This window comes from Pseudopipra pipra, chromosome 3 (genome assembly GCF_036250125.1).
Source record: "Pseudopipra pipra isolate bDixPip1 chromosome 3, bDixPip1.hap1, whole genome shotgun sequence".
Classification (NCBI taxonomy): Eukaryota; Metazoa; Chordata; class Aves; order Passeriformes; family Pipridae; genus Pseudopipra; species Pseudopipra pipra.
The window spans coordinates 37,551,171-37,578,363 of record NC_087551.1 but is presented as its reverse complement, the minus strand read 5'-3'; the positions used below and the strand labels follow the sequence as shown (position 1 = coordinate 37,578,363).

At 37.7% G+C, this 27,193-nt stretch overlaps 1 protein-coding gene and 1 long non-coding RNA gene across 3 annotated transcripts in view; one reads left to right on the top strand and one right to left on the bottom strand.

Annotated features, from left to right (window-relative positions):
- EXO1 (exonuclease 1) overlaps positions 1-26,412 on the top strand; it is a 30,554-nt gene extending 4,142 nt beyond the window's left edge. Inside the window, exons 3-16 of one of the 2 annotated variants that reach the window (XM_064648701.1) lie at positions 9,057-9,230; positions 11,599-11,718; positions 12,615-12,738; positions 13,545-13,682; positions 13,899-14,111; positions 15,139-15,326; positions 16,181-16,277; positions 16,869-17,085; positions 18,092-18,347; positions 19,956-20,172; positions 20,260-20,442; positions 20,981-21,082; positions 24,123-24,316; positions 26,065-26,412. In XM_064648701.1, coding sequence (XP_064504771.1) covers positions 9,070-9,230; positions 11,599-11,718; positions 12,615-12,738; positions 13,545-13,682; positions 13,899-14,111; positions 15,139-15,326; positions 16,181-16,277; positions 16,869-17,085; positions 18,092-18,347; positions 19,956-20,172; positions 20,260-20,442; positions 20,981-21,082; positions 24,123-24,316; positions 26,065-26,206 — 2,352 coding nt within the window. In that variant the 5' untranslated portion in view covers positions 9,057-9,069 and the 3' untranslated portion in view covers positions 26,207-26,412. Of the gene's footprint in view, positions 1-9,056; positions 9,231-11,598; positions 11,719-12,614; positions 12,739-13,544; positions 13,683-13,898; positions 14,112-15,138; positions 15,327-16,180; positions 16,278-16,868; positions 17,086-18,091; positions 18,348-19,955; positions 20,443-20,980; positions 21,083-24,122; positions 24,317-26,064 lie in introns of both variants that reach the window. The other variant, XM_064648700.1, reaches the window with a different exon arrangement.
- LOC135411310 (uncharacterized) lies at positions 2,205-8,639 on the bottom strand. The gene is made up of 3 exons (XR_010429088.1): positions 8,504-8,639; positions 7,596-7,649; positions 2,205-3,531 (listed from the first exon to the last, which is right to left on the bottom strand). It is a non-coding gene; the product is annotated as an uncharacterized LOC135411310 (long non-coding RNA).
- Positions 26,413-27,193: the final 781 nt, after the last annotated feature.

Genomic DNA, 27,193 nt, shown 5'->3' with positions numbered 1-27,193 from the left:
TACCTTAGAAATCCATTTTTTACTCATAATCCTACAAGAATAATATACTCAAAAGAAGAGTTAATATACCCTGCTGTTTCTGCCTGTTAGTTCCTTGCTTATGCTTTCAAAGAACATGTTCATCCTCTATGCCAGAAGTGCGCCTGCTGAGCTCATATTCAATTAATTATCCATCATGATTCCGCAATCCTTCCTGGCATTTCAGCATTCCAGGACAGTGTCACGACATGAATACAAACACAGAATACATATTCTATTGTCCTTTCGCTAAAGGTACCACTCCTTGCCTAGTGTGTCACCTTAGTGAGTAATTAATCCATATAAATAGTGCCATTGTTACCTACTATTTTGAGGAAAATAGCAGGTTTTCTATATCACTGGCATTGAATGGTGTTTGATCTGCTGGCTTTCTTGAAAAGACATTCTTCTCATGAGCTGAATATACGATGATTTGCAATGTTTTACCTGCCTCCAACTTGTTATAGGGCTATGATAGATTTAGGACTAACCGCATTTTTTCTTTAGTAAAATATCTTGTGGGAGTATATTTAAACTTACTGTGATCAGCTGTACTAGGTCTGGCTGGGATGAATGTAATTTTCTTCATAGCAGCCTGTATGGTGCTGTGTCCTGGATTTGTGACTAAAATAGTGTTGATAACAGACCGGTGTTTTGGCTATCACTGAGCAATGCCTGCACAGCAACAAGGTGCTTTTTTCCCACACCCAGTGAGTAGGCTGGGGACGCACAAGAAGCTGGGAAGGGACACAGCTGGGACAGCTGACCTAAACTGACCAGAACTATTCCATACCATATAACATCCTGCTTAGCAATAAGAGCTCACGGAATGGAGGAGGAAACCAAGATGTGTTTGTCTTCCCAAGTAACCATTCATTATGCATGCTAAGGCCCTGCTTCCCAGGAAGTGACTAAACATCTGCCTGCTGATGGGAAGTAGTGGTTGAATTCCTTAGTTTGCCTTGCTCAGACATGCAGCTTTGCTTCACCTATTAAATTGCCTTCACTGTGGCCTATGAGTTTTCTTGCTTTTGCTTTTCCAAATCTCTTCCCCCGTCCTACTGGAAGAAGTAAGGAAGCACGCAAGCAACTGGGAAAGTACTTGGTGTCTGCCAGGGTCAGCCCACCCCATTAACTAACATTGGGATTAAAACTAAAATCAGCCTTGTCTGACAAACCAAGTGGCACCAGATAAAGTGTAATCTTCCATTTACTATTTATGTTCCCTGATTTGGCAGTTAGTGTATGAAAGGTAACATTCCTGGAATTCTGAGTCCTATTTCCCTTTGAAACACAGCAACATCAGCTCTCTTCCTGTTACCCGAAAATTTCCTAGTCTTCAAAGAATAAAAATGAACAGGTCAGGTTCAGAGAGCTCCTTACCCATTTCTTTTGATGCTCTTTTGTGTTATGTTTTATCACTGTGCAATAATTTCTCTTTGATATTGTCCCTATTAATAGTTAGACCTAAACTATTTTACTGTGGTTGCAAGGTGCAGATCTCCCACTTCTCTTCAGTTTATTAACTGACTATTTACTTCTCAGAGCTATTTACTTATTGTTTTCTTTTTACCAAACTTTTAGCACTGCTACGATTTCACAGATTCTTAATTTTCAAATGTTACTCTTTTCAGTCTTGCTTTCTGCTCCCTTTGTTTTTCCTTATCAGTTGCCTGTGTTTTCCAAGAGCTGATTTGTACTCATGGCTATTCATGCCTCTATTTCTCCACTGTGCAGAAAAACCCATCCATGATGTAGTACTATTCCCAGTAACAATCAAGTGTTTAATCCTATGCTGATTTAAATCAATGGACCAGCTATCAGGAGGGAATTGTGCTGTAAGGAAAACTGTCAAAAATGCATGATGTGTATGTGCTATCTTTATCAGCCTTCCATCCACCTTGCTATTTAAACTGTGACAAATTTACAGTGCTGTATTATCAGATTTTTTTTCCCTAATTCATTAAACTAACAAAACCTGAGTAGTTCAGACTGCCTGTCATTGCTCAGCATTACTGTTAACTTGAGTTCCAATTCCTAGGGCTTTCTAAACACCAAATGGAAACCAATCCTGGCCTCAAATATTTTACACAATAATATTATCCAGCTGTCTTTCTTAAGTGTCAAAAGAAAAGCAGAGGCATTTATTTCTTTGAACAGATAATCCACTAAAGCACTGCACAGAATTCATTAGAGGATTAGTTGTTTATTATGTGCTAGAGAATAGAGGATGACACTGGAAAGAAATTAAACACAGAAATACTTCCAAATATACCCACTTATAGCAGTCTTTTCAATGCTAGATCTAGTACAAAGCTGTGTGTTAATGGACTTGTTGGTATTAGCTGTGGATTTTCTCTATGTCAATGTCTCTGTATTCCTTTGCAGGTTAGTTTCTTTCCACCAGCATCCACAATTATGTTGCAGGCTTAAATGTTCCAGGTGAATGAGTTGATCTGTTAATCCAAATCATTACTGAATTAAGGAAAGGTACCTTAACAACACAACCTCTTTCAGCATGGCAGAAATTCATTCTTGTACTGGCTGCAGTAGTTAGTTTGCCAGAATTTCATTACAGCCCTTGCCAGTGCTTTACAAAATCTGGGACGTTCTTCAGCTGCCCTCACCCACTGGGGTAGCTCAAGCTGAATGGCATCAACGGTGCCAGAACTACGGGAACCAAAAGTCTTTGTTATGTATCCACCACTATAATAGCTCCCATTATTTGGGCTAGGATTGGATGGAGATGGCACACAAACATAATTGTTATTTCGTTCTTCAATATATTTACCCAAACTTCTGTTCCCTGAAACCAAGGTCTCAGAAGACACATTGACTAGCTGATTGGACAGATGGCTAATTGAGGAACATGATGCAGAAAAAACACCTGAGTTAAGGGAAGATTTTGAAAGTGTGTAACCTAGTTCTATCCACCTTTCAGGATGTGCTTGTCCATGGATATCTAGAATCAGGCCCCCTGACATCTGTGATTTTGCAGTGGTCAAAAATCCCATATAGTCCTCCCAGGCCTGTTCTGCTTGGGGAATTCCAAAGGAGGCTTCTTCCTTTTCCCTGTTAGCATCCATCTTGAACCTCTGTAGGTGGTTTATAATGATATGTGGGAAGAAGCCATCAGTAATATTGCTGATTTCTTCAGCAAGAGTCTGAGCCACCTCTATAGTATACCTGTCTTGGTTGGTAGACACTTTGCATTTCTCATAATTTTGAATACTTCCAGGAGGACAGTCATGAGAGAAAATACAGGAGGATAATTTCGCATCCCAACAGCCAACCTCTCGATCAGGGATGTCTTTAGGTTCCATTGACCCACCATGTGGGACAGAGAGAATCAGGTTCATGTTGCCCACTTGATATTCTGTGAAATTATTATGACCAAATACAACATCTTTGGTGCCACTGACTTTCAAAAGCAAACATAAAATGGAAAGGAGGAAGAGACACATATTTTTCATTTGCTGCTGGAAGACTCAGGAATGTGGAATATATCAGTACCTATAAAAAAGCAAAAGACAGATTATAGATCACTTTAGAGAACACATGAGAGACCGTTCAGCTGCTGCTGGAATTATTAGTTACTGATTAAACTATTGTAATTTTGTTACGTGTAGCACAAAGAAGAGAACCTATATGAGAAACAGAAATTAAGAGGGCATTTATTATGGCTAGATGCAACTGATGAAAGGGAAATAGTAGGTTACTGGGCCTCCCTCATTTCCCCAGAAAGCAAAACCAATATTTGATCATCCGATCTGATTCCAGAGAATTAGTAAATCCCAGCAAAATATTGGAAATATTTTTTTTCCCACCAAAGCCACTCTATTTTCACCTCTGAAATGTAAGAAAATTCTGGCAAAATTTGACAGAACATCTCTATTTCATTGACCCACGGGAAATATCTTTCCATTATCAACGTATAAACTAGAAGCTATGTCAGCATTAGGCTTCTGTAAAATAAGGAGACGGATAAAAATTGAGAGCTACCAAACTCTGTCTCTAACTGTACTCCAGGCTGAGTTATTTTGAGACTTCTATAGATAGGTAGCAGTGAGTTCTTTAAGTAGTGACTGTGTTCTCTTTAGTTTGCAAGTCTCCGTCCTCCTCCAGGGACATAAGATATTTTTAAGCCCTCAATAACTTTATCATTTTTTGGAAAGCTGGAATTCGACAAGATGCTGACAGGTCTTTCTGGTTTGAAGGCATGACATCTCTAGAAAGATCAGTGTAACTGTGTTGGATGGATGTAATATGAATCAGTAAAATCAGTAAAAAGCAGAATAAAAAAGGATACTTTTCCCTTCCATTAATAAAAAAACCCCTCAGTATAGGCCAGATGAGGAGTATATAGACACATGCATTTGCATCACATCATCTGAGTCAGGGTGCCCTGTTGTCTGTCCTGCCCCTATCATTACATCACCTGTAGAAATGCAGAGGATAAGAGAAGCAGACAAAAGAGAAAGAAAGAAGATCTGCAAGACTCTATCCATAACACCTACTGAGAGCATGTATGACAGCAGCCAGCAATACTGAGAGGGCAGGGTGCAGTGTGGAAGCACCCTCGCATCCACCACCAACTCTAAGAAAGGGAGAGGGCAATTTCACACAAATAATGCAGCAAAATATTTGTTTCCTGCTGTGAGGGAGTGCTACTGGCTTTTTAGAGATAACCTCTGCTGCCCACTGAGCTGGTCCACTCTGAGGAGCCTGTACCTGAAAAGTAAACATCTATCTTCCCCTCTTCTTTCTGGGCTGAAACTCCCATAAAAGTCTGTGAGCTGGAATCAGATCTCCAAGAATCTAACCTACAGTTTCCTGCAGGGCATGATCAAAAGATTTTCTGGTTTCATTTTAACACTTCAGTTAAAAGGTCCTTTTACTTGAGCTAAAACAAGATTCTAGCTTAAAACAAGACTTTACTTTTGTATAGTTCACACTTCCCTAGACTTCCCTGAGAGACAGACTTGTTAGTTCACAGTTCGCATTACCAGAAATATTGAGGAAATGAATACTGTCAAAATCCTTTTTCTCAGAAAAGGATTGCACATATAGAGTAAGTCTAGGAATAGCTTACCTCAGGTGCAGTGGGGTCCAGCACCAAGTCAAATAAATTAACAGCAATGACTCCCAGGAGCTGCTCCCCTGCCCCAGGACTCAGCTTTCCTTTGTCTCAGGCTCTTGCTTAAAATATGATGACACAGCTGTTCCTTTCCCACCATCTGCCAAACTGTTTGTGGTCATCTGCATCAGTTTGCTTGTCCTTTTGCAATTTCTTGTTAATGATTGAATCGAGCTGTTAATGCTACTAGATCATGCCTTAAAGATATATAGGGAGAGAGCTCTGTAAAATTTTCCAAAATGGAAAAAAGTCACCTTGACACAGCTCAAGCTCTGGACAGACTTGGGAGAGTCTGGAGGAACTCAGTGACCCCATATTGGTTTAAAGAGTTTTCTGGACAACATACAAGGGATGCAGAGTGTGGGCTGATGGACAGAGTTAAACCTAGAGTGGATTCAGAATTTTAAGGTAAAAAGCAGCTGGATGGACGGAGGTCAACATGCTCCCCCAGAACACAATAAACATCTGCTCAGAGAAACAGAATGAAGTGGAGACTACGTGGCCCCCCTCCATTCTAATCCCAGCAGAATGGGAGAATGTTGTGATACTAAGACCGTACAGTACCTGTCTGATGAGGGAGAATCAAGATGTTCTGCTTCTGAAGCGAACAACCATGTCAAACCCCTTCCTCAGGTGCCAAACCATGACCACCACCCTCCTCCCATTAGGTACACCAATCAGAAATAAAAAGTATTTATGACTAGAGCCACTCAAACTCCACTCAAATATAAAGAAAATAGTATAAAAGTAAGTTGGGGGTAGGGGGAAAGTGGGAGAAGACCTCTACCAAAACTGCTGGGATCTTCTCCTCTCCCAGAGGGATGCCTTGAGTGAGAAATACGCTCTACACACGTTAAATGCTGCTTTTAGGACTAGAGCTTTTGCTTGTGCTTACCCCATAGCATAATGATTGCTTCTTATCAGAGCTTGTGCTTGCTTAATATATGTACCAGCAGATTGCTTTAAAACATATTTTTGCAGTAGACCCTATCACCAACAACCTTCAAAGCTTATTAATCTGTCACAATTTGTATTAATAAAAAGTGTTATTCCATAAACTGTTAAAGTGAGTCCTTGCAGTTGCCAGTGGAGGGTAACACCTTGGCAGGACCCGCTGACTGGTCCTGGCTTTGTTGAGTTCCCCCTAACAAGGGAGGTCGAGGTACCCTCCGATCTTGTGAATCTGTTGATGAAGGGTCTCCTTATGAGACACTGACAGACTGTCAGACACCAGGCTCTCATCTTTCCTGGGGGACTGATGAGCAAAAATCTGAACTCTCACCTTTCACATGACACAGAGGAAAAATGTTAAGTCACAGTAATACAGGGTAGAACTCCTATTCAGGACTTCACCATAGCAAAAATCACACCTTTTCAAACAATTTGAACTGAAAGGATTGGTGCCCAGAGAAGAACAGAAGCACCTGCAGCTAGAAGGGATATGCTAGAAAATTTACCTGTTAATCTTCTTCAGCACAAGGGTGAGATCCATGTGCATTAGGAACAAATTAACTGTAACAGGCTCCAAGTCCTCTGTTGATTGTAGGCAAACTTACGTTATTGTGAGGTTAAAAAAAAATCCACAATAATTTAAACTGGTAGTAATCACTGAAGGACTAGCTTGAAGATTTACCTGTAAAGAAAGGGAGAGTTTCTCCTGCCCTGCACCTTCAAAAGTGAAACTGAACTGCTCCTTGCACTCGGCTGCAGCTGAGCCTCCCTCTTGTCCCAGAAGTCTCCAGGGGCCAGGCTGAGCCCTGCAGCCACCTGGATGGTGGTTTCACCTGCCCCGGATGTAATATTTCAAAACGAAAGATCACAAAAAGGGAAAAAAGATATGCACTGGTACACTAGAGCTTACCATGCTTTTGTTCTCTATACTGACATATGTTTCTAGAGATCAAAAAAAAATTGCCACAAGCAGCACAGCCACACCAAAGGTAAGCTCAGAATAGCTAATATAATCTGCAGATAACAAAATCCAAACACTGGCAACACATTGTGATGGCAGAGAGCACATTTCCACTGGCAGTAAGACGGAAGGAGATCACAAAAATTATGCCTCCACTCATTTCCACAGGGTCACTCACGAGCAGCTTGGTTTTGCCATTCACTGTCACATGTGGATTAGTGGTTCTTTGCCTTTACTGCAAAAACCCAGGACCAAAGACAGTGTCAGAAAATCCTGGCACCTTCAGTCAAGCATGCTAAGTTGAGCTCAATGAGCTTGACAAAGTATGATTTGGCAGAGCTGTGACTCCTTTACTACCTTATTGTCATGAAGAAGCTGGTGGGCACAGACCTTCCTGAAGCAGTAAGTTTGCACAGGAAGGGAATACCAGAATTACCCTCACGGATCTCTTCCCTGGAAAATGAATCTAAGAGCTGTGTTCATTCAGTAGTGAAGAGATAAGAACTGTGACCAGACTAATGAGATTACCTGGGATTCTGATGCAGGAAATTAATATGGGTTTCCTTCTTCTCTCTTCTGTACCTGTCAGGGGCATTAATAGTTTAAGAGAATTAGTTGGTAAGTGGGATGCTGCTCATAGAACTCGTGCTCTTGGCCTCGCATGACTGAAGAAGATGGCAGTTGCAATATTAACTCGATAAACCAGGTTTTTATTAACTTTATTAACACTATTGATACAATATTTTCCTGATAAATGAGGAGCTTTTAAAAACATTTCCTCTGCTACTAAATATGGTTTTAAGGATGTCTTCCTCTAGACTTCTTTCAAGTGTGTACGAGTGTGTTCACGAGTTTACTCATGGTAGTAAAGCCTGGCTTCTTAGATAAGTTAGAAAAAGCTGTGATAACATATTGTCCATAAATGGAAATTTCAATAAAGGAAACATAAAGGGTACAGTAAATGTAATACTGCTACCTATGAGAGAAAAATCAAATTTCCTTTCTAAGAAATTGATTAAATAGTCCAGCTAAACTTCCAAATCAACTTCGTGAAATAAAACTGATCAAATTTTTAAACAGCGAAGACACTATATTAGCAGTAATGAGGAGTTCCCCGAAATTTTGGAAAAACTGGTATAAACGAGACTCATGATCTACTAATGTCACCATAGCTGATGCTCTAGTTGTGAGCTTCAGCACAAGTGCTGGTTTTCATGCTGAGTATTTTAATCTATCCCCTGAAGTCAATTGCAGCACCACCAGACACTGTATGGAAGTTTAGTGAAAATCTGTAAGATATCCTTGTCCATTGTAGTGCAGAGGAAAGACTAAGTTTGCTTTACTTGGCTGTGTAAAGGTCAGTTGTTTACATCAGACACAGCGATCCCATTTCCTCCCTTTAGTCAGTGTTGAGAAAGAAGCAGTTCTAGAGGTACTTCAGTGTACTCATCTTGGGCACCTGTCTCAAATTTCCATCCGCAGACCCTCGGGTCAGTGTGGCCACGGCTCCCAAGCAGATCCCGGACACCCCGCTCCCCTCCCGGAGCGCACAGACACCGCCCACGGGGGGTGGAGCTCGCGCCGTAATGGCTCCCCCCCTCTCCCGCGCGGGGCACGCTGGGGATCGTAGTCTCGGCGCGCCGGGGGCGGGGCCACCGCCCTGAGCGCGCGCTTCTTGAAAGTGCCGGGCGGCAGCCGCGCGCAGCGGCCGGGCCGGAGGGGCCGCTGCAGCCCCACCAGGGACAGACCGACCGACCGAGGCCGCTGGTCGTGTCCCTGCGTCCCCCCTTCCCTTCGCTCACCCCCTTCCTCTGGCAGTGCCGGCCCGCGCCGAGGCAGAGCCACCGAGCGTGCGAGGCGGTCCCGAGCCGAGGTCTGGGGGGGCACCCGCAGAAGTCTCCTGTGCCCCTGGCCCGGCCCCGGGTCAGATCTGACCTGACCCGACGTGTCGTGAGCGAAGATCCAGGCTCCTTTCCCCCCACTCTGCAGCTCAAGCGGCGCCATGGGGATCCAAGGCCTGCTCCAGTTCATCAAGGAGGCTGCCGAGCCTTCCCACGTGAAGAAGTACAAAGGGCTGACGGTGGCTGTGGACACCTACTGCTGGCTGCACAAAGGCGCTTATGCGTGCGCTGAAAAGCTTGCCCGAGGAGAGCCCACGGATCTGTAAGTCTTCGTTATGTTTCGGTCTCGGCCTTCTTACAAATTAAAGTTTTGTTAGCTTGATGTTTCTTAACTAATAGTTTATAATAATAAAACTAAGTATGTAACAGCTTCGCTTCTTACTGTTGCTTCTGAATTCTCAGTCCCACTAGTACTCTTTTAAATGGAAATTTTGGCCATAAGTAAATAGTTTTTCAACTGTGCGAAATAAATTCAAGTATACGTTGGGGAAAAAACTCTCTAAACTATTTTTTGTTAAAATACCAATGGCTGTGAGAGTTAGTTTTTTTCTAGCATGTCTAGATACCAATCTAATTTCTCAGATGAGATTCTGTACATGCAATTCATGTGTTTCAAATTTAGGCACCTTTTTTGTGTGCAATGATACTTTGTAATTACTACTGTGACAAAGGTTGTAATGATACTGAGGAATTATGAGAGATGGGCTGTGCTCTGAATAAGGTGTAAGATTTTTTTGCTTAATGTATTATATTTTTAGTAAGAGTAGCTTTTCTAATGTAACATGGATTTTTAATTTACACAGTTATATTTCTAAGGAAGAGAAGTGAACAAAAATTGTGGTCATATTTCAGGTTCAACTGGAGCTTAGATTTGGTTTGTGTAAGTTCTTGTCCATCTCTGGAAAATTGGGTTGAACTCTTATTTCAGATTGGATATAGTTTTAAATCACAAAATGGGTAAGGTTGGAAGGGACTACTGGATGTCATCTGGTCCAGCCTCCTGCTCATGCAGGGTCCCCTAGAGCACTTACTCAGAATTGTGTCCAGATGGCTTTTGAATCTCTCCGGAGAAGTAAGAAGTTCTAAAACTCCTCTGGGCAACCTGTTCCAGTACTTGGTCACTTGCACAGTAAAGAAGTTCTTCTTATATCCAAGTAGGAATTCCTGTGTTTTGATTTCTGCTCGTTGCCTATTGTCCTATTGCTTGGCACCACCAAGAGAAGACCTTGGCTCCATCAAATGTTTGATTGGAGGCAAGAGAGACTTGATGCTTTGCAAATGGGTTCAAATCTTTACTTCTGCTTCTGTTGATTTGAAGAACTGTGGAGTTTCATCCAACCCTGCTACCTGCCTTTGAAGGTTGTGAAGGTCTCTCAGAGTCCTGAGAATGGGATCCACTTCAGCTGAGGAAAAAATTGTCTGTCAAGAGAAACATTCATAGTTATAGGAAACTTTGGAATGGTTGAATTTAAATACGTAAATATTTTATGAGCAAATCTTGTTTCCATGCACATATCATCCTAGACTGGCACTTAAACTATAGTTTTGTGTCCTTTCACAGTTTAAAATTCATCTGTATTATATAACTAAAGTGCTTGTCTTTCAAAATCAGTTATTTTTCTGTAGCTCTAAATTCAGTGTCTTTAATCCTTACATTCTAAATGCTTCTAAGCCCCACTCTCCTTCCCCTCCCTTCCCCTGCTGAAAAGGTTACTCTTTTTGTTTTAAACAGTGTCCTTAAAATAAAAAAAAATTGATTTTTTTTTTCATTGGGCATCACTGTAATGCACTTAGTGTTTACAGCAGCTATTATGTTTTAGTTCTGTGCTGCTGATATAAAATGGTCTTATACAGAACTGTAGAAATAACAGGTAAGGAGATGAGAGGTCTGAGAGAATAAATAAAGTCTGGAATTCCCAACAAATATTTTTCCAGGGGATGGGTTTGGAAGGCAGTGGAGGATTGCCTCCTGGCCCATACACCATCTTCACAGTTAGTACAGACTGGGGAACTTTTCTGACTTTTGAAATATTTTCCGTGCTGTGCCTGTATTTTTAGTATAGGAAGATAGGTTTGTATGTCTGTCCATAGCATGTATCCACTGTCTGGAGAGTAGAGTGGATAGTTCTATAAAGAGAGATTTAATAACTCAGCTCTACAAAAGTGCATTTAGTCTGCCTTTCTGGGGAAAGATCATGTACTGTGCTTGTCTGCCCCCTGTTTCCCTGGCCATTACAAATTGAGTTGCTGAAACTAAAAAGACAATCCATGTTTTAACTTTTCAAGTTTTTGTCAGTGTTGAATCCCAGTGTTGCAGAATCAAATTGAATTGTACTTGAGTTCTTATTTCATTTTGTGTAGGAGAGAGGAGCAGTCCGTCCAGTTCTGAGCTGAGAGGTGGACTGTTTCTCTTTCTAATAAAAAAAACCTCCCAAACCAACCAAACAGCATTCAAGTGTTCTTATTCTTTTTTTGTGATGCTGGGGAAATATACAGCCTGTTAAGATCCTTGAACAACAGTTGTCCTAAACTTGCAGTTCTTCTTTTCTGCAGACAGATAATATGCAATAGACTTGTGGTTGACGACAAAGTTTATCTTTCTATTCTTACTTTTGTTATTGTCAATACAGTTATGTAGCTTTCTGTATGAAACTTGTTGAGATGCTCCTTTCATTTGGAATTAAACCAATTTTGGTATTTGATGGATGCACCCTACCGTCTAAAAAGGAAGTGGAAAAGGCCCGACGAGAGTAAGTACTGAACTTTATTGATTTGCAAGCAAGGCAGCGTGTTTATCACTACAGTTAATTTTCAAAGTCAAAAAACCTCAAACTTCAGCTAGGTTGTAAGGTCTGTTAAACTTCTCTGCAGTGTAGTGTGATTTCATTTAATTTACATCTAAAATTAAACTTCTTAGAGGTTTTATTCCAAAAATAGAAATGCACTTTGTAACTGAAAGCCATTTGATAAGAGGAAGGAAGTAAACCTCTGAGCGTTAGTTCCTGTAGTGTATTAGAGGCTTTTAGTTTGCCTGCCCTTGTGATCTCTGGAGAAAAATATTTCTTCCCAATATAATTTTATTTAAAACTAATACCACGTTCCTCATCTTTCTCTATAATAAGATAAACTCGTATCAGGTTTGGATTCGGGTCACTAGAAATGCAACTTCTCACTGAAGCTGTGAGAATTTTTCATTAGTGGTTGTTGTTTATAAATTCCCATGAGACATATGCTCCCTTCAGCGTGGAGTGAACAGTTTCTAATATTTGAAATTAAGTAAATTATTCCTTCTGTCCTCTAAACCAATAAGTATCCAGTGGCAGATACTCCCAAAATTCATTAAATCTGTTTTACTGCAAACTGAGAGTGGATGCATTTCTTCTTTCACACTGCTGATTTCAGTTCCTGGTAGTCACTGTTTTCTGAGGAAATACTATAAATTTCCACATGCTGACCTAGTTATCCTTGTCAATACAATAACTTAGTTATTCTTATGTTTAAAAAAATTACTCAATAGACCAGATTTGGGTAGTGTTCCAATTTCCTCCCCCCCCTTTGCCACCTGTCTCTCTTAGTCCTCTCTGCTGTTTGTTCTTTTAAGTGAAAAATTATCTGAAATTGGTGGATGTTTTTGTCTGTCTTTTAGGAAGCGTCAAGCCAGTCTTCTGAAGGGGAAACAATTGTTGCAGGAAGGGAAACTGGCAGAAGCCAGGGAATGTTTTGGGCGCAGTGTAAATGTTACCCATGCTATGGCTCATGAAGTTATTAAAGTAAGTTGTCAATACTGTTGATAATGCCAGTTTTTTAAAAAAATATGCAGTAGGTAGCCTGTCTTAGTCTGCATTTTTATGGCTACATCACTACCTCTTCTATGTAGGCAAGAAAAACACTCCTTCCTTCTCAGTCTCTAGTTGTCCTACATATTACAGGACTGTGTTAAGCACAGTTAACAAACTTTAACTTCACTTATAGTTTATTATGCCCAGTTGTATAAATAATAATGATGTGTCAGTTGAAATACATCTCTTCTTACTGCTATGAACTGAATTTGATAACACCTCAGTTTTACTTCTGATGCACAAAAACTAATCACAGTTATTAGTTTTTTATCCTTTTCCCCCTCAGCTAGTTTCTGAGCATAGACTGCAGAAAAAAAATTGGCTGCCTAAAAACTGTTCTAGTAGCTTTTTGCTATGCTTCCACTGCAGTCATAGGATCTTTATCAAAATAGTATCAAGTTTATTCTGCTGTATCAAAACAGTATGAAGTTTTCCTCTGTCCAGAATATAATTTGCATGAGCTTGAAGCTGGCACCTGTGGTCAGATGTAGTGACCGTGGTGTTACAGGCCAACACAGGAAAGGCTGTTTTTGTAAACTAGTCTGTATAGATCTAAACTGTTTGAAACTTGAGGTTTTGAATATAAAATATCAGGCTCTAATGGGGCAGGATGGGTGTGTGATTAAAAAGATCATGGGTTTGGCTTTTTAACATAGAGGTTCTTATGCTTTCAGATCTCTTAAGGTAATTACTGCAAATTGATGCAAAGTACTTGTATGCTTCTTGTTTACGTACAGGCTGCACGAGCCCGGGGAGTTGATTGCATTGTTGCTCCTTATGAAGCTGATGCTCAGTTGGCTTATCTTAATAAGATTGGCATTGTTCAAGCTATAATTACAGAAGACTCTGATCTTTTAGCTTTTGGATGTAAAAAGGTATGGAAGAAAATACTAACAGCTTTTACCTCTTACTGGTATCTTAAAAGCAGAGTTTGAAGTTGCCAAATATGTTTTTGTGGATTTACTCTTCTACAGTAAATGTGGGAAACAGAAGAGATGAGAATAGCACTTTGCCTCTATTGTTTCCACCAAGTGCAAGGAACTATCTTATGTGGGTGAAAAATGTTGTTTTCATTTCCTCTTAATTTTCAGGTGTTTCTGAAAATTGACAAGTTCGGAAATGGACTAGAGATAGATCAAGCTCGACTAGGAAACTGCAAACAGCTTGGAAATGTATTTACAGAAGAGAAATTCCGCTACATGTGTATTCTTTCTGGTTGCGACTACCTTGCATCAATATATGGAATTGGGTTAGCTAAGGCGTGCAGGTTACTAAAATTAGCCAACAATCCAGATATTATAAAGGTAAACTTGATTTTGCTTTTTTCTCTGGTAAGGCTCTGCATTTCCCCCCCCCATTACCTGTGTGGGAGAGGGGCAGGGATTGGAGATCTTATTTGGTTACGTGCATATGGATATGGACATTTATATATTAAAAACAGTATGGAAGAAAAGTTTGGAATGTGCAAAACAAAAAATAAGGTTGGGTGTTTGTTTTTTTTTGTCTGATGTATGAAATGAAAACAAATCTAGTATTAGAAAATACAGAGTCTAAGAGAGTGGGAATAACTTCTGTGTAGGTAGTAAGGGAGTAGAGAGGTTTTTAAGAGCTAATAAGAATACCTTATGGGTCTGTCCTGAAGGCAGGTAAACCTAATTCAGAAAAGCATTTAAATATGCAGTCTAACTAACTTAGAGTGCTATCTTCTTTCTTAAGTTACTTGTGTGCTTTAGTGTATTTTGGGTTTTTTTTCTCTCACAGGCTGTACACAAAGAACTATGATTTTTATTTTTAAAATGGTTTATATCACGTAAATCAGGCATCAAAGCAACTGGTTTGGCTTTTGTGGAAGTAAAAAGGGAACTTTGAACTTTTCCCGTATAAATCATTATTTCCTTTCATGTATCCCTGAGCAAAATGTCAGGGTTTAATCTGATTAGTGTTGCTTTTTTTCTCTTCTAGAAACACCCATGCATTGCTTATGTGTCCTGATAATATGAATAATAAAATCGGATATGCATTAGTTTAAAATATTATACCTTAAGGAGATGCTCTGTATTTCTAATCACACTTTGTACTTCTTTATTGAACAAGAAGCATTTATAAAGAGTTGAATTGTGTTATTTATGTGATTGTAAACAACTTGAGTGGGAAAATAATGTACAAATTTTCTTTTTTTTTCCTTCCCTTGTTTAAGTTTAATCTTCTTGTTGTAACAGGACACGCATTCTATGTTTAATTGCAACAAAGATACTTAATAATCAACATGTATTTAACTGTTTGTGTAAACTGTTTAAATGAAGCAGTTGAGCTATTTCCTTTTTGTTACAGGTTATTAAGAAAATGGGGCAGTACTTGAAGATGAATATAACAGTACCAGAAGAATACATACAGGGTTTTACACGAGCCAATAATACATTCCTTTATCAGTTAGTTTTTGATCCTCTCAACAGAAAATTAGTTCCTCTGAATGCATATGGGGATGACATTGATCCAGAAACACTAAGTTATGCAGGACGGTATCCTTTGTGTTGAAACAGCAGAATGGGGAAATAAGGGTGAGCAGTTATGGTGTCTTATACTTTTCATTGCATCAGTGGTGTACTTAGATTTTTCATTGCACCCCTGCTGTTTACTAAAGCCTGGCTTTTCTGCAGTCTTAAAATTTTGGAGTGCTTTTCTTCTTTTATCCTTTGCTCTGACTTTAATGAATTTAAAAAGCATGCCGGGGGATAACTGAGTGATCTATCATTGATACATCACTTTAGGCAGAAGTTATTAATCCTTTTTTTTTTCTCTTTAGAAAAAAAATACAGATTATATTTAAACTGTTTGAGTTACTTTATGACTGTCTTTAATTTCTGCCTATTTTAGGTGTGTTATAATCTCTACCTATTTAATTCTTGCAATTTGTGTTCAATTCGTTCTCTAATCTAAGCATTTCCTATTTTACCAGATGTCTCTTCCTGTAGAACAAGTAGCATTTTCCCACATCTGTGCAACATAAATTTCAGCATGAAAGATTAGGAAAATGAAGAAAGAGAGGATACTGTTGAAGTAGTTACTAGCTTTATATGTTCAAGCCTCTTAATCTCTGGCATTTCCAGAAATAAGAAAAGAGAAAGTTAGTAAATTTTCTGCTGATAATGGAAGGATTTAATTTTTACTTAGATCTGCAGTCCTTTGGCAAATCATGAATTACAATTGCTGTTGCATCAGATTGAGCCAAAAGTAGTGGTATTAATCCTTTAGGTTAATATTCTAGCCATGCTTGTTAGCATAAAAATGGGAAACAGATATTCTAACTTTCATTCTATAGTTCTTGAAATGTAATGTAATATTCAGATATTTTCCTTTACGATGATGGAAACAGACATTTTGGTGATGATACTGCTTTTCAAATTGCCATTGGCAACATCGATATCAATACAATGGAACAAATTGATAATTATAACCCTGACACTGCACAGGTAACATCTTTGTTCTGAAGTTATATATTGAAAATTTCATGTGGGTCTGAACATTTGTGAAAAAATGTGAATGTTATTCGCAAATGAATTGGCAGTGAAAGCTATTCTGTTATTACAGAAACCATATGCTTCCACACGCATATTTTTTTGCTTTTTTTGCAGATAAAGTTTTATTTTTCATGATATTTGGCTTTAATGTTTGTTTTAGTTTTACTTTCAGACTTTTTTGGTAAGTCCTTAATATTATCGACAGAAGTAAGTGACTTAAAAAGAAAATTCTCAAAGAGATTTGGGTTTTTTCCAAGTATAATCCCAAATTATGTTTTCTGAATAGAAATAAAACTTAAACTTTCAATTTTGTCTCAGAAGAGCAGTTAATCACTTGCGCCATATTGAAATGAAGTCATGTCAGCACTGAAAAAAGGAATTCGTATAAAAAGTGTGAGAAATGTGAGAATAAAAAAGAAAAGGCTTGTGTTAAGTATGTCGCTAGAAGTACAAATGTTAAAATGTCCCTGTATACTAAATCAAGAAATCATATGTAGAAGGCAAGATTATAAACCTATCTCCTGGATTTTAATTTTTTTGTAGCTTGTGCAACAGAGAAGTTGTGGCTGGAATGACAGACGTGATAATCATGTAAATAGCATTTGGAGCAGAGAATACCAGTTTGGCCCTACCGAAGATACTGTTCCTCCTAAAATGCATTTACTGGACAAACCAACAACCAAAGGCATGGAGAAAATAATCAGTGTTAAAGGGCTAAAAATTCCAGGCAAAGAGCTCTTTGCAAAAAGGTCAAGGAGTGGTATGTTTTTATTAAATAATTATGTGAATAACAGTAGAAGGCTGTGGGAAAAGAAAGGATTTTATCTTGGACTTGATGGTATGAGACTTTTAGAGGCTTAACTCTTAACTGTTACTGTCTATATTCTGTTTTCAACAAGCTACAAGACTCAGAAGCCATAATATTAAAACCTAGATAATGATCAAGGGTGATGGCCAACTTTCCACAGCACTTGATTTTAACTTTCTTTAATTTGCTATAAAGCTGAAGTGTTTTCAATTTGAAATTATGTTTAATACAATCTGTTCTATTTTTATATATTTTTGGTTTTAATTTCTATCTTATAATGGCTTGTGAAGAAATTAAAACATTGTGTTTTTTCTAGCACTGATATTAGTTGCCAGACAGAAAACTTAACATTTTCTGTACTCACACTGTGTTGCCTATATCCCTTGTATAGGTATTCTTTCTGTCAACTTTTTCACTTCCTGTAGTGGATCTGTGCTATCTTGTCTTCTACTTCACCCAAGTTATATGTGATGAAATAAGCTGTGGGCTTTTAATAGAAGGGGCACTTTTTTGTTCCCATTGTGCTTTATGTAATGTGTTAAGTATTTTCTCTTCCTCTGCTTTCTTTGCTTTCTGATTATGCTACTAGGCCTCTATTTTTGGCCTCTGTTACTCGTGCAATCTTCCTACTCTCTCATTTATAAAACCTTGTAGGTAGTTTAGCAACCTGCCTTTAAATCAAATTTAGTTTTGCTTTCAAAGCATTAAAAAAAAAAAACAAACCACACCATATCCAAAACAAATATTATGTTTCATTTTAGTTGTTCTGTCTTCACTCCATCTGCAAAAAATTATTTTTAAGGCTATATACTAAAAAACAATGTTTTAAACTTTTTAACTGTAATGTCAATAATGTTCCTACTAGACCTTACCAATATTTTTAATATGTAAAACTCAGTTATTTCATCACTGGTTAATTGTAGTATTGTGCTTCGACAATAATGTTTAAATTGTCTAGATTTGGAAGAAGTCTCAGATGGAGATCTGTTGAAGCAATATTCATTTACAAAAGCAAAAAGAGTCAAGAAGGAGGATGATCATGAGGGTCAAGCACAGAAGAGTGTCTCAGCAATACAAAGCCTTGATTCTTCAGGAAGTTCTCTCACTCAAGAAAGCTCTAACTCCCTGCCCAGAGTTAGAAATAAATTTGCTTCCTTTTTACAAAGGAAAAACAAAGACAAGGATGCTGTAATTGTTCCAGGAACAAGAAGCAGGTATGCTTATGTTATATGTTTTAATAAGTAGCAAAATACTATTTGCTGTCCTGGTTGCTGAAATAACCTGAATACTAAGCAAAATGCTACCTCAGACTTTTTTATGTAATTTCATGCACCTGAGCCAAGATGGAGGATCCTTTGTGCTGGGCAGGCTGTTTATCTGTGAGATAGATAATGTTAATTTTTTACTGTGGAAGTAAAGACTGAGACTATTCGCAGAGTCGTAGAATCATGGAATGGTTTGGGTTGGAATGGACCTTAAAGATCATTCCACCCCCCTACCATGGGCAGGGATACCTTTCATGGACCAGATTGCTCAGAATGATATCCAACCTGGTCTTGAACACTGCCAGGGATGGGGCATCCACAGCTTCTCTGGGGAACTTCTTCCAGTGCCTCACTACACTCATAGTGGAGAATTTCTTCCTAATATCTAATCTAAACCTGCATTCTTTCAGTTTGAAGCCATTACCCTTGTCCTATCACTACATGCCCTTGTGAAAAGTCCCTCTCCAGCTCTTTTGTAGGCTACCCCGTAGGTACTGGAAGGTGCTATAAGGTCTCTCTGAAGCCTTTTCTTCTCCAAGCTGAACAACCCCAACTCTCTCAGCCTGTTCTCATAGGAGAGATGCTCCAGCCTTGTGATCTACTTATAGTCTCTCAGTATAATATTCAGTACTTCTGGCCATTTTTTTCTCAGGTAAAGGTTATATGACATATCTCAAAAAAAAAAAAAAGGTAGCTGCTTTTTGCCAAATATATAAGCAGTTAGTCAATACAATGACTTAAGTTGATAGAGCTTTTTGTTTTGGTAAATTCAAACTGGTCATATTGTATGACAAATACCTATTCTTATCTCATCCCATTCAGTTGATACTGCTTTGTTAGGGTTTCTGGTTGGGGGTTTTTTGTTGTTTTTTTTTGGGGGGGGGGGTGTTTGTTTTTGTGTTTTTGTCATTTAGTTGTATTTGGCCACAGCTACTTGAATTTGTTTTATAAAACTTTATCACCATTAAGTCTATTATTGTGTGATTATTATCTTAAATACTTTGAATATTTTAGAGCAGTGTAATTTTACAGAGCAGTCTTAATACTGATGTTCTTTAGTTTTAAGACACACCTTCCTGAGCTGAAAGTTTTGTTCTGTTATATCAAATATTGAGTTGTCAGTGATGATAGGTTCTTCTTTAAATCTGTGCTTAGTACTCTTAGGAGCTGCTGCTATAGCATGGAAGAGAAGTAGTAAGGTTCTAGTTTCCTTGATAAGAGGTGCCTGAAGTATTTCACTACTGCTTAGCTTTATGATAATTAATTAATATATTCTTAAATTTTGTAGGATTCCTGTATGTTGTACTTTCTGGTGAAGAACCTTATTAGTATTTGAGTCAATGAATGACATGTTTACAGATGCTTTTTCCCTCCCCTTTTTTACTGTTAATTGTTAATGCCTCCCTGAAGGACTTTGCACATTGTCAAAATAATTTGTCTGCAAATATACCTTGAAAATAAAATTGATGGATAGAGACAGCTGTTGGATTTTGGAGATGACATACATGTGCAGTAACTTTCTTCTCCCCTGCTTCTACTTTTTTGTTTCTTTTTTAGGTTTTTCTGCAGCGATGCAATTATGTTTGACAGTAGAGCAAAGAAGGATGATGATAATGATCTAACTCAAGATACTGAGCAGGATTGCCAGAAACAGGAAATAAAATATGTAGCAGAAGATGTCTCTCAGTTTTCAGAAACTGAAAAATCAACCAGGACTGTCTTTACAACTCCCGGAGAAATGCCGAAAAGTTGTTTCCAGTGGTTTAGCAGCCTCGTAAGTAATTCAGGAAACCCTGGTCCATCTCATCCTGTATTTTCACAGCAGTTTCACAGAGAGAGAAACAACTGTGTTGTATCCCAGGAAGATCAGATTAATGAGATTCAAACAGAGAATGAGGCAGTGTGTGATGAATTGGAGGAAGAGTCCTCCCCCTTAATAGAACTGGAACAGTCATCACAGTCTCATGAGTCCTGTGAACCATCAGAATCTAGTTTGGAGTCTTCAGAAATATTACAAATGTCCAACAACAGTTCAGATGCAAAGGTAAGAAAATTAGACATTTGTTTTAGCATTTGTTTTTGCTTTAAATTATAAAAGAGATTATGCAATGAACTCTTATCTTCAGAGTGATGGCCTACAGACAATGTAGCTTGTGGTAACAAAACTTGTTTCTAAATAGAATCATAGAATGATTATATTTCATTCTTGTCAATGCTTAAAATAATTGTAATATAATATGCATTGACATACTAGCTTGAATAAAGTCTGGTTTTAGTTTGTCTTCAGTCTTTCTGCTGCTATTTCTACAGTGGGTCATAAAAAACCCTGGTAGGCAAGCTTTTGTTCTCTGCTTTTGTTAGTCCCTGAAGTCCTTTCAGAAAGTGTATATATATATATATATATATGTGTGTGTGTCTTCATGGTGTTGTTTGCTAAAAGTAAGCCCAGGTGTTTGTATAGGTTCTTAGAACTACTGAAAAGGTTATCTTTTAAAGTATATAGCTGTAGATACGAAAATATACATTGTGTTTGCAAAAACAAACCCCAACCTGTTTTAAACCAAATCAATTTTCTCCTGAAGGAATCTGACTCCAATTCAAAACTGGCTGATGATAAACATACTCTGTCTCTGCTATTTTCTGCTGTTCGAACTGATAAAAAAAATACAATCATGAAAACTAAGGTAAGAGTTCTTTTAACTTTATGAGCTTTACTAAAATCTGAAAATCAGTTTTTGCTTTCTTCTAGTTCCTTGTGGAACTCTCAATGAAAGACTTAAGCAATGCAAATGTTGGCAAGACAAAACTGTGTTCTTATTCTTCTACATTGAAGCTGAGATGAAATATAACCAGGCTACCTGTGGTTGATAACACAGTTGGAATTTGTTTGGGGATTTCAATCACTTCAGTATAAAATAAAAAGCCAAGCTAAGGCAAAAAAACCTTAGTTTGAATAAAAAAACCTTAGTTAGAATAAACATATGTTCCTTGTCTTTGTGACATTTCTAAGAGCTTTACACATTTGTCTATTTCGTAAAACTTCTAAGACTTTAACAGCTAAAAGTGCTCTGACTCCTTATGTGGTGTCATTAGAATTGGCCAAAAGATAAAGTCAGAGGAAGATGTTTTCATCCTTTCATGCATAGCCTAACTGACTTCTTTTTCATAAACAGGCTAAAAATCAGAAGCGTCTGTGCCAAACAAAAATACTGTGTTTTGTAAAATAGTGACATCTTGTGGTTATTGTTAGGAACTTATTCATTAAGATGAAAGTTACATTTTTATTCTGCAATATTAACATTTTCCTCCTCAATAAGACTGAGCAATGAAATCATCCTGGGATTCAGAATTTTATTACTTTGTTTTTGAGGCTGTATTTAATGTTTTACTTTGTTCTGCTCTTGTAAAAGTTATATTGGGAGAATGAATGTACTAAATATTGGGGAATACACATTGTGGAAGTACTGAGGTAATATAAACATCATGTAAAAACAAAATTTCAGCATGCTTGGAGCCCTTCAGATAATAGAAAAACTGGTGAAAATCTGTGAGGATAGTAGGGTTTGTGTAAAGTAAGCAGCTAGTAGGAGGATTTCTCCAACTTATTTCCATGGCTGTGCATTCTCTCTGCTTCCTTTATGTGCTCGTAATAAGATTTATAAAGAATTGCACCAGAAAACTGGCATGGCCAAAAACTTAACTTGACTGCAATAATCAATAGGTCAATCATATTGGAACTTGGACCCACCCAGACTCTTGGATTCCTCTGAGTTGTAGCACCAGTAGGACCATAGGAGAGGGAAGGTAGAGATAAAGAGCACCATTTTTGGCTCAGTTTTCTTTTAGTAAAACAAGAGAAGTGTTTGCTGGTGTTAAGTATAGTGGAAGATAGCTATAAAAGGGAATAATGAGTTCCAGATTTAGGGAAGAAGCAGTTAATCACTTAAAGTGTAATTCTGATTTTGGTAAGCTGAATATCAGCTATGTAGCTGATCTATAGAGAAATTTAATAACTGGGGAGGCAGTCTGAGAAATTTGTCAGCTCGTATTGTGGTTCCAATCCAAAATGTGAAGTGCCTACCTACTTCATTCTAATATCAAAACTAATAGAAGCTTTTTACTAACAAATACCTATAAAATACTGAACTCCCTAAGACTTCATGGTTTTTTTCTGTGATAGTGTTTCAGCTGTGGTTTTTATTGCTAATTAATTTTTACAATTGCTGTGAGCTCAGCAAAGACGCTAATATTGACAATAGAAAAGAGTGTTCTGCTCCGGCTTTAAGTTTCTTAGCGGGTGTTCAGCATGCAGCTTTGCCTAATTTTGGGGTAGCTAAATTAAGTTATAACTCTGATGTAATTCAGTACTACAGAGATAATGTAGGATTATGGTGAATTCACACATGTAGCAAAATGGCTGAGGTGATAGATAAATGGCAAAATACTATCAAGCAGGGAGTTTTAGGATTTTATTTTTATTTTTCCTAGTATTCTTGTTTCAATTTTTAGTCTACGGTTTAAACACTTTTTTTCTCCCTTGGAATACCAAGATCTGCGTGGTAGAAACAGGTAGAAACAATGTAATTTCAATAATAGAATCCTTACAGTTAGCTGTCAGCCCAGCACTGCCATGCTCACCATTGAACCACATCCAGAAGTGCCATATCTACAGGATTTTTGAACACCTCCAGAGATGATGATTCTACCACTTCACTGGGCAGTCTGTTCAATGCTTTACAACCCTTTCTGTGAAAAAATTTTTCCTAACATCCAATCTAAACCTCCCCTGGTGCAACTTGAGGCCATTTCCTTTTGTCCTGTCACTTGTTACCTGGGAGAAGAGACTAGCCCCCACCAGGCTACAATCTCCTTTCAGGTAGTTGTAGAGACTGTTAAGGTCTCCCCTGAGCCTCCTTTTCTCCAGGCTAAGCAACCCCAGCTCCCTCAGCTGCTCCTCATAAGACTTGTGTTCCACACCCTTCACCAGCTCCATTGGCCTTCTCTGCACACCTCAATGTCCTTCTTGTAGGGAGGGGCCCAAAACTGAAGGCAGTATTCAAGGTGCAAAAAAATATGTAACAAGTTCGGGGGGGAGGCAAAATACACTGTCATTTTGGAAAGAACAAAGCTACAAGTTGTCTTTGAAGAAAAGGCTGCCAATATTTTATTTTAAAACACAAAAGTGTTAGGTAGTCAATAGCAAATACTTGGATGAGGAAAGAGCTATTTGCATTAGTTAGTGAAGCACCTGAAGTAGGCAGAGCTGTGCCATTTTCTAAAGATGATCCAGCAAAATGGAAAAGATTATTTTTAGCAGAACACTTTATTCTTAATATTATCCAAATGGGAAATAAGGGCATTATTTACAACCTAGGTGTCTTTAACTAATCTTATGTAGCCAACTGTAAAATAGTTAGTTCTTAGAACTGTAGACACTCACTGTGTCTTCTTTCAAAGAAACATATCTTTGCAACCTTTTAGAATACAAAGACCTATGGAAACTGGTTTGCCAGTTCTTACAGCACATTATGTTTAATGTGTTTGAGATACCACTTTTTAGATTATAGAAGCTATCTAAATATACCTTGTTGTGGCAATTCATATTGCATTATCTTGACACAATGTAAAGCACTTTATTTTTTGATTATAAGTTTTGCAGTATGGTATTTGTTGCTTACAGGTTTTAATTTTAACCCTGTGTGCTGCAACATTAAAATCTCACAGGTTCCTGGTTTACGTAAATCCATTAGTACAAGATCACGTATTGTAACAAAGCTCAAACCATGGGTACCAGCTAAAGTAAGTGGATTAAGCAGGAAACTGTCACCTGTGCAGAAGAGAAGTGACTGTGATGCTGAAAATAAGCTGGGACTGCAAGTTACTGTTAGTGAACTCTGGAAAAGCTTCCAATTTAAAAGGTGAGTTGCTTTAAGCCTTTACTTTGTACCCTGTATGCTGTTTTTCCAAATAAACAATTTTCTAAGCAGACTCTACATATCTCCATACAGTTCGATAAAGATAATAGCTCAAAATAGATGTTTTCTACATAGAAAATTATAAATTATAAGCTAAAATTAATTTGTTGAATTTCATTGATTAGGGCATTTAGTTTAACATAATTGGTATGAAAATCATTGCCATTGTTTGACATCAAACACCAAAGGTCACTTCTTAATCTAAATGCAAAAGCTGCATAGAAATTATTAAATTTAATTGAATACAAGGTTGCTTCTGTTTAACTCTGTGCCCCTCACATTTTGAGATGGCTGATTGTCAGAAGTGTTCTGCTTTCAAGATGACTGTGAATTGATGAAATATTTCTGTTAGCAGAAGTCTGTGATTGGAAGAGATCTTTTTGCACATTATAAAATGCTGTTGCTTTTCCTTGTGCAGATGGCTTGTCTAACTTGAAGTTTCTGCAAATATCTTCAAGGTTTGAACTTGAAGGGCAATGATTATTTTAAAAAAGTAAAACAAAACCTGAAGTGTAGGTATTCTAACTTACACTGTTTCCATGGGCTAAGGTAAAAACTCTTGGTGGCAAAGTTTTACCAGCTCACAGTTGCAATCTCTTAAATAAATAAGTCTTATTTAAATAAAATTATTATTTTTGCTAGTCCAAACCCAAATGTGAGTAGGATAAAAGTATTTTTTTCACTGAGTGGTTAATAATGGTACTGCTGAGCAATGTATTGAGTCAGATGAATGCATTTTAGCAAGTTTAGGCCTTAGGGTAGGTTATTATAAACATACAAGTGATTTATGTTTAAAAAAATATTACTTGTGGTATTTACATTTTTATAAATATTACCCTCTTGATGCAGGGTAAGAATTACAGTTTCAAGGAGGAAATTAAGGTGTTTGTGTATGTATTGCTTCACCTGTAATTGTAAATGTCGTCCCAGGGTTGTTCACAGGGAGAAAATTCAGATATTTTGATTTTTTTGGGATACAGGCAGATGGAAGAGAGTGAGCCTAGGTGGGACTCTGTTCCTTTTCTCTGCCAATGGTTGCAAGATGAGTCTCCCAACATATGCATTTTATCCATTCAGTTTTGGTTTGTAACTTCGGGGTGTTTATAATGGGGATATATATTTTTGTATTACTTACTTCTGTGTACGTAAAGTACTTGTTTATTAGCTTTTATGTGATTCTTTTCTTAATACATTTCACAAAAAGGGCTTTTTTACTGCCAGGACTGACTTAACTCTGAGTATTCTCTTTATTTTTTCAGATTTTAAAATGTATCTAAATTAGCCTTATGTTTTAACAATTATGTTACCTGACAGCAAATAAATCATGTGGGGCACTGAATCTCTTCTGTCTTAATGTCAAGACTCATGGGATATATAAAAAACTACATTTATTCAGAAGACTTAAATGTTCAGAAAGCATGTACAACCCAGAGTAGGATGGGGTACATGCAGTCTTTCAGAAATAAAGCTAACAGCTATCATTCTGTCACACTCAGTAAAGTTGTTCAGTTGTACTGAAATTGAAATTAAAACTTTGCATGATGAATTTTTATTTTGTATTTATTCATAGATGAGGGGGGAGTTAGGGGTCTTGTTTTGTTTTAAATCTTATGTTCTTACTGGCCTGTGGTTAGAAATATAAAACGTCATAACATTCTTGGGTTTTATTTTGTCTTTGTTTTTTTGTGCAGAGAGTACAAAAAACTGCCTTCTTGTAGAAAGTCAGATCCTTTATCTCCAATCAAAGATAATATACAGCTCACTCCAGAAACAGAAGAGGAAATCTTTAATCACCTGGAACACAGTCATGTTCAGAGAGCTATATTCCAATGAACTGCATGCTCTTCACAATGGGATGGATTTTTAATCATCGTCAAAATTTACCTACTGGATATTTCATCAATATAGAAAAGTTGCTTTGAAAACCAGCTATATATTTTAGTCTGACTATTGATTTATCATCTCTATAAAAGCATGAATTGAAAGGTACAGTTCTATATTGACTGGAATAAAATAATTCAGATTCCCGTGTTCTCTTATTCAGAGTCCCCTTGTCAAATTTTTGTCCAAACATTTTCTCTCTGTTGTCCCTGGGCATTTTATCTAGGTCACATGTGCAATCCAAGTTTCTACAATAGCTGTTGTAGAAAGGTTTTGCCTTTGCACAACAGCAGCAAAACAAGTCTGTGTCCTAATTGTTAATAATTACTCATTTTTTACCTCTTCCTTCTTTCCTTTTGAGCCTAATCTGGCTTCAAGACAGGTTTAAAACTGCTCTTCAGTGTCCATAAAAGTCTGCAATATACTTCTAGCACTGATAACTATTTTTTTCCCTATAAGGTAAGATTTGCTCTCTCAACAGTTACCTTTCTGTTTGATACAGTCATGTTGTTAGTGGGAATAACTTGAGGACTGCAGAAAGGAATATTGCAAATATTAGCTTCTCAAATTCTCACATTAATAGAATGATATCCAGAAAGGTATAGTGTGTTCCTCTGTTTTACCTGCTTGTTCCACATTTGTATTCTTCTACAATGACAAGACACCCAAAATGCCAGTTGTTAGAGCGAGGGTTACAAGACAGCATTGTCATCACAGCTTCAGTGTTCAACTAAAGGGAAAGAATCCAGAGACTAAGGTCCTTGCTATGTTTGACTGAATTACCACAAAATAGTATGATGGGATTTCAGATTTCTACCTTTAAAATCAGGATTTGAGTTCAATGTAAAGGTATAAAAAGATATCTCAGCCTGTGAAATATATCCTTGCCATTCCTGGGATAATACTTACCCTTCACCTTTGAGTTTTTATTGAGAACTT